The 14,761-nt window shown below is 49.1% G+C and overlaps 2 protein-coding genes across 2 annotated transcripts in view; one reads left to right on the top strand and one right to left on the bottom strand.

Moving 5' to 3' along the window:
* Positions 1–2,708, bottom strand: part of Grk1 (G protein-coupled receptor kinase 1) — an 8,871-nt gene extending 6,163 nt beyond the window's left edge. Inside the window, exons 1-2 of the mRNA XM_010619911.1 lie at positions 2,010–2,708; positions 819–946 (exon numbers count right to left, since the gene is read on the bottom strand). Of these exons, the coding sequence (XP_010618213.1) occupies positions 819–946; positions 2,010–2,708 (827 nt within the window). The remainder of the gene's footprint in view (positions 1–818; positions 947–2,009) is intronic.
* Positions 2,709–14,320: 11,612 nt separating this feature from the next.
* The window catches only part of Atp4b (ATPase H+/K+ transporting subunit beta), an 8,087-nt gene continuing 7,646 nt past the window's right edge, over positions 14,321–14,761 (top strand). Inside the window, exon 1 of the mRNA XM_019206881.1 lies at positions 14,321–14,432. Within this exon, the coding sequence (XP_019062426.1) occupies positions 14,321–14,432 (112 nt within the window). The remainder of the gene's footprint in view (positions 14,433–14,761) is intronic.

The raw sequence follows: 14,761 nt of genomic DNA, 5'->3' as shown, positions 1-14,761 counted from the left end.
TTTTTTTTTTTTTTTTGTACCAGGAATCAAACTTGGGACTTTGCACTTGAGAGGCAGGCAGCAGAACCCAACCTAACTTTTACTTTTAATAGCACATGCCTACAGCACAACATGGTTACATTCATGGTGGGGAGTTGGTGCATATACTTAGCATCACAATTCTTACTTCCTATCTTTTATTCCCATTTTACAGATGAGCAAATTGAGGCACAGAGCAGTTAGGTTGCTGTTATGGCTTGTGTTAAGATATCCCCCAAAGCCTCATGTGAATGAGGTAGGGTTATTTTGGAGGTGGCTGAATCCAGAGTGTGTGATTCATGGTGAGGCTGGGCCTGAGGGCACTAGGATTAAGTGTGTGAGTGCTGCCCGCTCTAAGTAGTCTGGACAAGATAAAAAGGTGGAAAACACTGTTAAGGCCCCTTGCTGTTCCTGCTGCCTCTGCCACCATGGACTGCTGCCCCTCTGCCACCCTGCCTTGGAGCCAGCGATTATGGACTGAAACCTCTACAGACTGCAAGCCAAATAAACCTCTCCCCCTTTAACTCTGGGTTCAAAGATTTTGTCTCAAAAATGAGAAAAGTGACCAAGACTCTACCTAGCTGGCCAGCAGTCCTTCCCCTCTGAGTGCTCGTGATGGGCCATCCTGGATCTGGATGATCCTAGTCAAGGCCAAGGCGGCATAGCCTCCCCTGCTGCTGTGTGTCCTCTCAAGGGCTGGCACAGGTCACAATCTCCCTGGAGGTCCAGGCCAAACCCAGAGCACCCATCCGATGTGGGTCTGAGGATGTATCCCCTGGCTTTCCTGGGGCCGTGCCTACCTGATATCGCCTCCATTCATGATGGTCATGACGAGGCAGAGGTCTGACTTGGTCTCGAATGCATAGGCCAGGGAGACAATGAACCTGCTGTGCACCTTGGCCAGGATCTTCTTCTCCACCATGGCGCCCTATGGGGTAGACAGGTGAGCGGGCCTCACAGCCCACCAGGGGCTCCCAAAGCCACCGGAAGATGCAGCTTCCCAGAGAGGCAGGCGTTAAGTCGCTCAGGCTGGGGCACTAGGCCTGCCTGCATCTGCAGGGAGCCTCTCCTCGGCTGGCAGCTGCCCTGCCAGGTCCTCCCAGCTCGGCCCAGGCAATTTTGCCCCCTGTTTGCCCTAACTCTCTCAAGATCCCAGTCAGTCTGGCCATGCTTTGCCTTAGGCCCCAGGAAGACTGTGCCATTAGACTAAAACTGCGAGGAAACATGAGTAGCCCAGTGTGTGGATGATATCTCAGCAAAGCTGTTCTTTAAAAACTGTCATTAGCCAGGTCTGGTGGCACACACTTTTGATCCCTGAGCTCAAGAGACTGAGGCAGGAGGATCACAAGTTCAAGGCCAACCTGGGCAAAATAGTAAAACCGTGTCTCAAAACAATTGCCATTGGAACATCATGGGGTGCAGTCACTTTACTCCCTAGGCCTATGGTGAGAACTTTCCTGGTCCCCATTCGATGGTCACCATGAGAACCTGACATGTGACCTTTTGCTGGGGTCAGGAAAACACACAGGGCAGCTGCCTCCCCAGAGCTCCCCCTGCCCTCAGCACTGTGTGCTGGGCAGCAGGCACCCAAGTCTCTCAGACCCTAAGCAGCTTTTGTTGGCCCTGACCTCACCCGACACTTGGCCTCAGGCAGGGCAGGACAGATGGGGGCAGCCTGCAGCGTGGCCTCCTCACTCCATGCCCCGGGAAAGCTGTGTGCAGGAGAAACCATCCTGCCTCCCAGAATCACCATGGACCTGCTTCCCGGGCAGTGTGGGCTGGGTCTGGGCTCCCATAGCCAAGACTCTCTCCAGCTGCTCCTGTGCGAGTTCACCGAGGGGCAAGCAATTGCCAGGGCCTTGAGATCCCTGAGTCCAAACAGCAGGGTCTTCGAGCCACAGCCAGGACCAAGTGGGCTTGGCGCATGACCCGGCAGGTCCTCCACACCCCAGCACCTGCAGCCCAGCACATGTGCCCTGCCACCCACTCACCTGGTACCCCTGCCTCTTCTTCAGGCGCTTCTTGTTGAGCTTCTTGCAGGCATACATCTTGCCAGTGGCCTTCATCTGGCAGGCCCATACCTCCCCGAAGCCACCTTTGCCCAGCACCCGGAAGTCCAGGAACCAATCCTCACCCATGGGCTGTGCCTCCAGCCACTTCCACTGTAGGAACCTAAGGAAGTGTAGGCTTCCCAGGAACTCCTGGAAGGGCGCCTGGCTCAAGTGCACCAGCGTGGCCTGCAGCAGCTGCTGAAAAAGCCCATCCTGGTTCATGGCTGGGCCCTCCTTCACCTGTGCCACCATGCCCTCATCCAGGAAGCCACAGAATTGCTCGGCCCGGGGGTCCAGGTACTGGGCCAGGAGGGCCTGTGCCTTCTGCAGCCGCAAGTCACCATCAGCCATGTCATAGTCCTCGATGTCCCTCCAGAGCCCCAAGGCTGGTGCGTGCCTCTTGTCGGTCCCCAGAAACTGCTGGAAGAGCCTCTTTCCAATGGGCTGCTCTGAGCACACACTGTCGAACCCCAGGCTGAGGCTGTCTCGGAGGACCTCACACTTGGACAGTGGGGGCAGCCGGAGCTTGGCCAGGTACTTCTTGTCCCGAGAGGATGGGGCACTGCTCCCATCGAAGCTGCCCCGGGCAGCAATGAAGGCAGAGTTGGCCACCACGGTCTCCAAGGCCCCGAAGTCCATCCTGTGGCTGCTGAGGCCCAGCCCACAGTACACACTGCCAGAGCGGGCCTGACCCAATGCCCTTGGCCTATGGCCTGTGCCTGCCCTCCCAGGATGAGGGAGGCATCCTAGCCACAGCCAGAATGCTGGGGACCCACTAGGAGGCCCCAGGAATGCAGGCTAAATCCCAGCCCCGGGGTCATGAAGGACTCCTTAGGAGTGACCAGTGAGTGCCAGAAAAAGACAATCCCCTAAGCTGCTCCAAATCAGATTAGACGGAGCATCTAGCCATCCATCCTGCAGAGGGGCCACCTCTGCTTCCCACAGGAAGGACAAGGCCAGGCCCTGGCCACAGCAGGCCGCAGTGCCTCTGCAGCTACTTGTGGGAGAGCAAGGTCCTGGGAGAAACCTTCCTTCATAAGGATGGTGGCCTGTTTCCTCCAGGATTTCATTAGGATGCAAACCTCCTGATACCAGGAATCCAGAGCAAAACCGCACAGTGTTTGTGTCCAGGACAGTGGGGTGCTGAGCCCGCAGACACAAGACAGGTCCTTTCCTCAAAGCAGGACTGCAGGTGTGGACTGGGTGACACAGGGACGAGGTGACCAGAGACACTCAGATGGTGCTCAGGAGGGGCCACCAGAGAGCGGCAGATGTGCTGAAAAGTGAAGAGGAGGGACACGCTGAGGACATACCTGATGGACATCTGGGCACAGTGGTGCATGCGAGGCACACCTGAGATTCAAGCAGAGTACACCAAGGCACAGCTGAGACTCAAGTGAGGCACACCTGGGACACCCGGGACACATGTGAGACACAGCTGGGGTATATCGGGAGCACACCCAAGACACACTTGAATACTGCTAAGACACCTGAGTCACATTTAGGACACACCTATGACACCGGGTGCATAACTGAGATATAGGTGGGGCATACCCTGCACATCCTTGACACACACCTGGGCCACACCTAAGACAGCCAGGGCACACCTGGCACAGACCTGAGACACACCTGCGGATAGTACCCACAGGGATGTCAGTTGGGAAGAACCACAGGGAGCAAGCAGGGTTGGTCCCAGCTCCCAGATGTGAAGCACAGAGCTGCAGAGGAGCCGAGTAGCACAGTCCATGCAAGCTCCTGGCAAGGCTCAGGCAGGCGCCAGTGAGTAAATATTGAAGGTGACCAGCATCGCTGTGTCCCCAGGAGACCTAACTCCTCCCACCCTCCATCAGCAGCTGGTGACCTTGCATGGCCGCGACACCTCCGCCTGCCCCTCAGGGTTGGAGGACAGTGGCTGTCTCCATGCTGGAGGACAGTGCTGCTGATTAGGACTGCAGGGGATTCCGGCAGGACCAGCCTTAGAGATGTCCCTGTGCCAGGCAACACGGGGCTGGGACATACTCGGTCACTGGGCCAGAGGAGTGCTCTCCCCAGGACTCACAGACAGGACAGGCCAAGCACGCGGGTCTCCAAACTCTGTATGAAGTGTTTATTTTGTGCTAACTGCCAATCCACATGCAGTTGTGAAGAGCAATAGTACTGGTACTGGCTCCCCAAATTTAGCTCAACATTGCAGCAGGTCTGAGGCCAACACTGCCCAGACACAGAGCATCAGTCCTTCAGGACCCTCCTGCCACCCTGTGCAACACTCCCTTCTCCCCTGTGGACCCCGACCTGTCCTCCTGCAGCGCTTGGCAGGTGCTGGGGGCTGTATGAGCGCACCCGTCGCGGAGCTGCCCTTGGGGAACGGCTCCTCCACACCACTGCAGTAGCCAGTTCTCTGCCTCCTGGCTGAGCAGCGTTCTCTGTCGGTCAGCACAGTTCTCAGCTGCTCACTCAGGACCTCCAGGCTCTTCCGGTGTTTAGCTCTCAGGAACAAAGCTGTGTAAACATCCATGCAGGTTTCTGTGTGAATACAAATTTGCACTTCTCTGGGACAAATGCCCAAGAGTGATTCCAGCTAAGTCACCTGGTATTTGCACAGTTACTTTCAAAGAGCGTGCACCCCATTTTACATCCCCACCAGCAGAAGTGCAGCAGAGACCCAGCTTCTCCATGCCTTCCGGGGACCTGTGTCTGGCCCTGTTCCTACCTCACCACTGTGACAGGCACTGTGCTGCCCCCTGTGGCTTTAGTTTTGTTCCCCCAGATGTCTCCTCCCTCTCCTGACTTGTTTTGCTATCGGCCATTGACTTTGGAGAGTCCTTCTGCGTCCTGGACACTGGGTCTCTGTCAGAGGTGTGGTTTCCAAACGTCCCACCAATGGCACCGGTCTCCTCACCCCTCTGAGCTTCCCAGAGCACAGCTGGCTTCAGTGTGAGCTTCCCTTCCCCACCTAAGGCCCTGAAGACAGCCGCATTTTCCTTAAGTTTTACACCGAAGTTCACGAGCCGCTCTGAGTTCATTTTTGCGTAAAGGGTGAGACCGGTTGTAGATTGGTCAACTGGTTTGTTTGTTTGTTTGTAACAATGAACATTTAGTTGTCTTAGCATCGTCTGCTCAGTAGGCTGCTGCTACTTCACTGAACTTGTTCTTCACTCTGTAAGGAGACCAGCTGGGCATATCTGGGTCTGTTTCTGGCTCTTCCCTTCTGTCGCTTCAGTCTCTGTGTCTCCTTCTGGCCATATCACACCCTCCTGATCACTGTGGCTATGGCATAAGCTTTGAAATATGGTAGACATAGTCCTCTCTCTTTATTCTTATTCTTCAAAAATATTTTTTATAAAAGTTCTTTTAAAAACCCTATATTCAGCAAGGCACAGTGGCACATGCCTATATTCCCAGAACTCTGGGAAGCTGAGGCAGGATGATCACAAGCTGGAGCCCAGCGTGAGCAACTTAGCAAGACCCTGCCTCAACATTTAAAATTTAAAAAAGAGCTGGGCTTAGTCCAAAGGCCATGGGTTCAATCCCTAGTACTGTACACAAGCACACACACACACACACACACACACACACACACACACACAGAGCTATATACACCATAAGAAGAAAACACCTGTCTAGCTTCTTTGACGTTTCTATAAATCTACTTCCTGAAGGGAATTGTGTTAAGTGTTTGTGTTAAGTATGAGCCCAGCCTGCAAATCCTTTCCTTCCAGCTCTACGCAGGCTTCGGTCTGTAAGTCACACGCCTGTTGTTTTAGATAAACGCCTAAGTGTTCCTTTTTGTTTGAGACAATTATACCACACTGCATTCTAAATGCTGGTATCCATCCACACATCCTTTGCTAGTGTGAAGAAACACGGTTGATTTTTGGACATCTATCTGTACCTGATAACCCTGCTGCCCTCTCGTTCCTGTAGTTTCCTTGGGGTTGTCTAAGTACAGCACCCTGTTCCCCGAAGTGAGGACGGTTCCACCTCTTCCTTTCTGGGCTGAGGGAGAGGCTGATGCACAGAGTGGGATGAGGAGAACAGACATCCAGCCTGGCCCCGCTGGGGTGAGCACCCAGCCTCTCGCTACCCAGAGTCACCCAGGTTCTGTGGATGCTGAGCCGCAGTGAGGAAGCTTCCCCGTTCCTAGTTTGCTGTGAGTTTTCATAGTAAATGATGCTGAGTCGATTAAAGGCTCTTTCTCCACCAATCAATATGATCATGTGATTTTTCTTTATTCTATTCATGTATGGCACTGTTTGATTTCAGTATTAGACCAGTTTTGTATCCCATGTGTCAGGAAGTGTGTTTCTCACACACTTGGATTCAGTTACCAATTTTTAAAAAATGTTTATGCCTACATTCACAAGAGATGTTGGTCTGTGATTTTCCTTCTTGTGCTGACTTACCTGGTTTTGGTACTAGGATAACATTGGCCTCATAAAGTCAGTTGGGGAATGTTCCCTGATCTTATTTTCCAGAGGATAGGGTCTTTAAATGGTGCTAATTCTTCCTTAAACTGGTAGAACTATCCCACCAAACATCTGGGACTGGAGACTTCTTTGTAGAGAGGTTTTAAAATTGTGAATTGAATTTCCTTAATAGCATGGGACTGCCCCATGTTCTATTTGAAGCCAGGTGAACTGTGCTCTAGGGAAGTGATCCATTTCCTCTAAGATGTGTGGGCCCTGTGCAGAGCTGCGTGGCATCTTCCCTGACTGTTCTGGTGCTGTGGGCCAGTGGTAACATCCCTGCCTCACTCCTGGTGGCGGCAGCGAATGCCTTCTCTCCCTTGAGTTTGCCAGCTTTGCTGATCTTTCCCAGGGATCAACCTTTTGTTCAGTGATTCTCTCCACTGCTTTTCTGTTTGCAAATTCAATGGTTTCTCTATTCATCTTCTGTTTCCTCCTTCTGCTTGCTTATTTTTGTTTGTTTCTGTTCTTTGCTTCCAGGGCCTATGAGGTGGAGGCTTAGATTTTTTTTTTTTTTGAAACTTTGCCTCTTTACTAAAGCACACATTGGATGCTATAACATTTCCTCCTAATGCCGCCTTCACTGTGGCCCACCCATCTCAGTAGGCTGCGTTTGCGTCTTCTCTCCATTCTCTGTACATGTTAATGTTGCCCCTAGACTTCCTCTTCGACCCAATTATCAGGCATCACTGTAGTTTTTAATGTGTTTGGAGGCTGTTCTGTTGCCTTTTGTTATTAATTCCTACTTTGATCCCACCGTCATTGGAGAACTCTCACCGTACGATTAAAATGCTTTTAAATGTGCTGAGACTTGTCCGGTGGCCCAGGATGTGGCCTGGTTGGTACCCGTTCCACATTCTTAAACAGCACCCTGAGGTGCTTCGTCCTGGGGCGCTTCGTGGGCACCCTGCATAGGACGCCCCATCAGCTGAGGAGGTTATGAGGCCTGTTTAGTTGTCGTATCACCTGGTGAAAGTGTGACAGCCAATCTGACTGTTTTGTGCCTCATTGCCGACCCCCTCCCTTTTGTGTCAAGTCCAGGGAGTCCAGGTGGTCGCCTCCCCCATCCCCTTGGGCGACCCCTGGGTTGATGCCACCTGTCCCATTTGGTAGAGCACTCTGTAGCTATATGAGATCTTCACAACCTTACGAACAGAATACTATGCACCCGTGTGATACTTTGTTTTAACTAAATTGTGTGAAATTTCCCTCAACCCCCATGAACAGCATAGTTCTGCTTCTGTAAAATTCTGTGTGTGCTCCCACTCTCCCTGAGCGCTCCCCAACTCAAAGAGCCACTTAGAAGCCTGCAAGCCACTTTTCACTGCCATGGAGAGCTCTCGAATCTAGCAATTAAAGGACTCAAATCTGGCTCAGAATGGTGGTGATTCTCTATAAACTCTCACCACTGAGTATAACAAAAGAAGCCTCCAAGTCCCCAGCTCTGACTGTGCCTCTCCGTTTCCCTGTCCGTTCCATTTCTGCTCTTTTAGGATTGTTCTGCCTTTGCGGAGCACCGACCCTTTTCTTACCACGTGGAGACCCCGTTGGCTGCTGGTCACTCTTGCGCTGAAGTCTGCTGTGCACAGCGTTCACACAGCCGCTGTCTCACGGGGTTAGCACTTGCGGGGCACGTCATAGCTAAGCGAGACTCCTACAGATGGCATTCAACTGCTGCACGTTTTAAACTCACTCTGCCAACCTCTGCTGTTTTTTAAATCATTTTTTTATTTTATTGGTGCAATTTAGTTTTACATAGTGCTCACATTCATCATAGGGAATGTACATGATATATCTTGTACCTTTTTTTACCCATTCCCCTCTTTTCAACCCCTCTTCCCCTTCCTTATTTACAAAAGCCCCATTGCTATTTTTTCCTTCTTTTCTCACTTCCTTTTTCCTTCCTCCCTTTCCCCTCCCACCTCTTTAGTTATCCCTTCCTATTGAACAATTTTTTTCTTATTTCACATTGTCCATTATACCTTTTGGTCCCTATTTACATTTTCAATTTCTTACATCAGAAAGGTAAAGCAATATTTACACACATGTGTCTGGTGTGTTTCATTTAGATGGGATGCAATAAAAGCAGTACTAAGAGGGAAATTTATAGCCATGAATTCTCACATCACAAAACAACGAGCTCAAACAAATAACCTAACGTTGAACCTCAACATTAGAAAAAGAACAAAACGAGAAAAAGAAGAAAAAGTCGAGCCTAAAGCTCGTATGATGGAGAAATTATAAGGATCAGAGGAGAAATTGACACAGCTGAGACTAAGAAAACAATCCAAAGAATCAATGAATTGAAGAGTTGGTTCTTGGAAAGACTGACTAAAATGGATAAACCCTTAGCCAACCTTATTAAAAACAGGAAGGAAAAGACCCAGATTCATGCAATAAAGAATAAAAGGATAAAATCACACCAGATCCTGTGGAAATCCAGATCATCAATACCTACTTTGAAAACTTATACTCTAAAAAGATGGAAAGCATAGAAGAAATGGACAGATTCCTAGATTCATATGCATTACCAAAGCCCAAACAAGAAGATATTGAAATTCTAAATATCAGCCATTGAGCTTGAAATTTTAATTTAAAACTTACCAACAAAGAAAAATCCAAATTGGGGAGGGAAGGAGCAGGTGAAGGGAAGGCAGGGACAAGGGGAAAAAATGAGAACCAAGAACTGTCATGTGAAGGTACAGGATCCCAGTAATCAATGTAACTGTATTGTAGACCTAAATTGTACCAATAAACTCAATTTTTTAAAAATCCAGATTCTGATGGTTTCACAGCTGAATTCTACAAAAACTTAGAGAAGATGTGGCCCAGTGATTTAGCTCAGTGGTTCTGCTGCCTGCCTCAGAAAGGTCCCAAGTTTGATCCCTGGTACCCACCCCCCAAAAAACTTTAGAGAAGATCTACTATCGGTTCTCCTCAAACTCTTTAACGAAATAGAAAGACAGATAATACTCTGAATCATTCCTGGAAGAAAGCATTACCCTGATACAAAAAGCACTGATATACTAAGACCACTCAGTTGTGCAATTCTTCGTGCATGAGAGACCACACCGGTGTTTCATTTATATTGCTTCAGTTTTCTCTGCTTTTTTTTTTTGTTGTTGTTTTCCTATGGGATACTTGAGGATTTTTTAGAATTCAGTTTTTATTCATCTATAGTACTTTTAAGTATGTCTCCTCGTGTACCCATTGGTCCAGGCACTGCTTTATATACATAACTTACCACATTTTTTAGTACTACTGTTTTATTTGTTTAAGTGAAGTATATAAAATGTATCTAATTTCCCCTCCTGTTTATAATAATACCAATGCTTCTTTTTTAACGACCTACCTGTTAAACTACTATTTGGATTTATGAGCCGGTGACCGAGGCACGCTGTTCAGACTTAGCACCCATGGCTTGGACTTCGAATGAGGATTCAGATCTATGATGCAGGAACTGGGGCAGCAGCACAGTCTCATGGTGTCTTCTCCTGCAGAAAACAGCACTCTCTGTAATTCCTGCAACTGCACTGTACCGTACAGTACTGCAGGTTTAGGTTCTATTACATGTTGCAGCACTGTATGTAAGAGTTACACAAATAAAAGCAAAGTCATAACGTTGGAGTTTCCTTTGACTGTTTCTTTGTTCTGAGTATCGTAATGCAATACTCTATACAAGTCCTCATTTTGGACCAGTCATTTAACGTCCTGCCTATGGCTGAACTGGGTCATTAAGGGAGTGTCTGTAATTGTTTTAATTGCTTCTTTTACATACAAGTAGAGCAATCTCGGCAGTGTTGGTGTTGTTCTACACTCATGTAACATAATTTAAAATCCAAGGAGAAAATGAAAGTTGATGGTAATCACCCATACTTTTGCTCACTGCTTCCTCTTTCCCATATTCCTTCTTTCTTAATTTTCTTTGTGTTTTGAGCTTCCCTTAGTCGTACTGTTACAGTAAATCATCTGGCAAAACTTTTCTTTATTGTTTCTTTGTCTGTCTGTGTTTCCTTTTCCTTCATTTGAAAATGTCTGACACCCCCACCTTCATTCCCAAGAATATTTCCGAGGTGCAGGATGGTGGCTTGACAGCTATTTTCTTTAAAATTGTTGTGCAGCCAGACACAGTGGTGCACACTTTTAATCCCAGCACTTGGGCAGCTGAGGCAAGAGGTTCACTTTGTGTTCAGTAATAAGCTAAAGGCCAGCCTGAGAGACCCCCATATCAAAATAAAAATAAAACAAAATTATTCTGCCATTTTCTTCTGGTCTCTACATTATCTTTGTGATCATTCACATGTTTTCTCTTTGGCTGCTTTTAAAGTTTTTTCCTATCTTTAATGGATTCCTGCCTCCCTCTGGGCTACGCCAATACCAGTGTCAGCCTTTTGCTCCAGTGCATGGGCCCTGCAGCCCTGCAAATCTTCAGTGTGCTTTCCACTGCTGTGTCTTCCTGTCAGATTCCTCGGTCCCCCACATTCTGCTGTAAACCCATTCTTTAGGCTTTTATATTTTGATCATTACATCTATAGTACTTTTAAGTATGTCTCCTCGTGTACCCATTGGTCCAGGCACTGCTTTATATACATAACTTACCACATTTTTTAGTACTACTGTTTTATTTGTTTAAGTGAAGTATATAAAATGTATCTAATTTCCCCTCCTGTTTATAATAATACCAATGCTTCTTTTTTAACGACCTACCTGTTAAACTACTATTTGGATTTATGAGCCGGTGACCGAGGCACGCTGTTCAGACTTAGCACCCATGGCTTGGACTTCGAATGAGGATTCAGATCTATGATGCAGGAACTGGGGCAGCAGCACAGTCTCATGGTGTCTTCTCCTGCAGAAAACAGCACTCTCTGTAATTCCTGCAACTGCACTGTACCGTACAGTACTGCAGGTTTAGGTTCTATTACATGTTGCAGCACTGTATGTAAGAGTTACACAAATAAAAGCAAAGTCATAACGTTGGAGTTTCCTTTGACTGTTTCTTTGTTCTGAGTATCGTAATGCAATACTCTATACAAGTCCTCATTTTGGACCAGTCATTTAACGTCCTGCCTATGGCTGAACTGGGTCATTAAGGGAGTGTCTGTAATTGTTTTAATTGCTTCTTTTACATACAAGTAGAGCAATCTCGGCAGTGTTGGTGTTGTTCTACACTCATGTAACATAATTTAAAATCCAAGGAGAAAATGAAAGTTGATGGTAATCACCCATACTTTTGCTCACTGCTTCCTCTTTCCCATATTCCTTCTTTCTTAATTTTCTTTGTGTTTTGAGCTTCCCTTAGTCGTACTGTTACAGTAAATCATCTGGCAAAACTTTTCTTTATTGTTTCTTTGTCTGTCTGTGTTTCCTTTTCCTTCATTTGAAAATGTCTGACACCCCCACCTTCATTCCCAAGAATATTTCCGAGGTGCAGGATGGTGGCTTGACAGCTATTTTCTTTAAAATTGTTGTGCAGCCAGACACAGTGGTGCACACTTTTAATCCCAGCACTTGGGCAGCTGAGGCAAGAGGTTCACTTTGTGTTCAGTAATAAGCTAAAGGCCAGCCTGAGAGACCCCCATATCAAAATAAAAATAAAACAAAATTATTCTGCCATTTTCTTCTGGTCTCTACATTATCTTTGTGATCATTCACATGTTTTCTCTTTGGCTGCTTTTAAAGTTTTTTCCTATCTTTAATGGATTCCTGCCTCCCTCTGGGCTACGCCAATACCAGTGTCAGCCTTTTGCTCCAGTGCATGGGCCCTGCAGCCCTGCAAATCTTCAGTGTGCTTTCCACTGCTGTGTCTTCCTGTCAGATTCCTCGGTCCCCCACATTCTGCTGTAAACCCATTCTTTAGGCTTTTATATTTTGATCATTACATTTTTCAAGTCAAAATTTTCCATTTTGTTCTTTATAGATTCTATTTCTCTCTTTAAACTTTTTATTTCTTTACTAAGAGTTTCTTTTTATTTGCTTTAAGCATGTTTGCCATTACTTTTTGAAGCACTGTAATCATGGCTGCCTTAAGTCTTGGCCAAGTAATCGAACACCTGTACTTTGATGTCGGCACACACTGATGGTCTTCGCACTTCTCTGTGTGAAGACCAATAATCAGCAGCAACACAGACCTTTCAACTCACTTCGCTTTGTCTGGTCTTCTTCAGCTCCACCTGGCACCATTGCTATCAGAGATGGCAGCTGGGACCCCACCTAGGGATTGAGGACTCCTCATCACTGCCAGCAGGCAGGAGTTCTGGCTCCACGTAGCCTCCACCGGTGCCATGGGTGGTGACTGTGACACCCTGGGTGGTGCCCACCATCCTGAGTGTCCACTGGGCTGACCTGACGCCACTCAGGTCAAGAGGGGTTGTGTCACACAAGTGCTGGGGGCTGGGGTTGAGGCGCCCTTTGTCTGCAGCCTGGTGCTCTGGGGAAACTGCCCTCTGGCCAGGTCACTGCCCTTCCTATAGGCACAGGGCCACTCTGACCACTCGTGTGCAGCCAGGGCACAGGGCTGCTTCTGGAACTCAGACTGCAACGGGACAGGGGTTCAAAGACATCCAGGAAGGGCCCATGTCTGATCAAGAACATTTCTGTTCTTCACAAACTCGATGGCTACAGACACAAGTAGATTCAGATCCCTGCCGCTGGGGTCCCAGGCACGGGGACCTGAACAGAGTGAGAACAGCCTCCAGCACCCCTGAGCCTAGATAACCCTCCGCACTTGATGTTGGGGAAAAGTACTGGCTAAAAGCCGGAATTTCAGGGTTCTTGTTTTACAGACAAACTCTGAAGTACCTTAAAGAAAAAAGGCCTACAGAAGTCTTCCTTCTTCTTCCCAAAGAAACCATGTGCCCACATGAGTCCCCCGGGGAGAGCCTGGCTGCAACAGTGAGTGAGTGATTCCGTGGCAATAACCTGTGTGTGAGCACACACGGCTCTGTCGGGGTCTGCCTTTCATACCGTTGAGCCCAGTGAGCCCATTCCCCACCTGGTCTCTGTACCCCACTCCCTGCTGAGGAGGCAATGCAGACCTGTGCCACTGCACGAAACCTCCAGGTCCTGGAACTGTCTGTACTCTGGGAGCTCAGGCTGCAGGCAGAGGAACGGTTTAGTGTTCAGGGTGCGCTACACATGTGCTGCTCACGCACTCCACCCACAGACCCTCATCACAGCCCTGGGACCAGGAGGGCACAGACCTCACGGAAATGTACCTCGAAGACACCAGGAGGGAGCACACCTGTGCCAGGAGCTGCCACCTCGTGGCTGGGCTCCTCCAGAGACACAGAGACCCATGGAGACTATCCCACCCCAGCAGGGGCAAGACGGCATCACCCTCAGGCACAGGTTGGCCTTTCCCCACTGTGACGCCATTCCACCTGCCATCCGTGGAGGCAAACGCCCGACGTCAAGGGCTGCAGGGTCACTCTGGCAGTGCCTAAGGCCCTCTGCAGAAGCTCAAGGTTGAAGCTTTTGTCCCAGGAGGGCAGGTCTGATCTGAGCCATGTTTGTACTTCACCTCCTATTGGAGGCAAGTGACAGAGTCACCAGCCGAGGACATCCCAAGGGCATGCCGGGCTGCCTCACACCAGGACGTGGGGGAGGGCGTGATAGTGGGGACTGCAAGCGGCAGTCCCCGCGGCCCCTCCTGTGTTTGGAGACGATGGAGAGCTGATAACCACCTCTCAGGTGCCCTTGACCTCCTCCTAGGAGACTATAAGACCGAGGGAGGACTGCATCTCTCTGCCTGGCCGGGAGCAGAGGGCACCTCCCAACGGGGACATGGCGGCTCTGCAGGAGAAGAAGTCCTGCAGCCAGAGGATGGAAGAGTTTCGGCACTACTGCTGGAATCCGGACACCGGGCAGATGCTGGGCCGCACCCCGGCCCGCTGGGGTAGGTATGGGCGATCGCCCCTTCCTGGGGAGTGGGGCAGGGCAGGAGTGGAGGGCAGGACCGGCCTGGCCAGGACTTTGTCTGGGAGCAGAGTTTAGGCATCTTGATCCCCAGCTGACCCTGCAGGCAGGAGCACCTGGTGGGCCTGGATTTCCACAGTGTGTTTGAGAACAGCACTTTATAACCCATGATTCTCAAACTAAGTCTAAAGAATTTTAAAAGCAGTGATGGTGGGACTAGGGATTTAGCTCAGTGGTGCCACCACCTGCCTCACAGGCACAAGGTCCTGAGTTACATCCCTAATACCAAAAAAAAAAAAAAAAAAAAAA

The sequence above is a fragment of the Fukomys damarensis genome, unplaced genomic scaffold (assembly GCF_012274545.1).
Source record: "Fukomys damarensis isolate Sample0158 unplaced genomic scaffold, DMR_v1.0_HiC HiC_scaffold_6, whole genome shotgun sequence".
Classification (NCBI taxonomy): domain Eukaryota; kingdom Metazoa; phylum Chordata; class Mammalia; order Rodentia; family Bathyergidae; genus Fukomys; species Fukomys damarensis.
The sequence above is the reverse complement of the archived record's forward strand: the minus strand, read 5'-3'. Positions and strand labels throughout refer to the sequence as shown.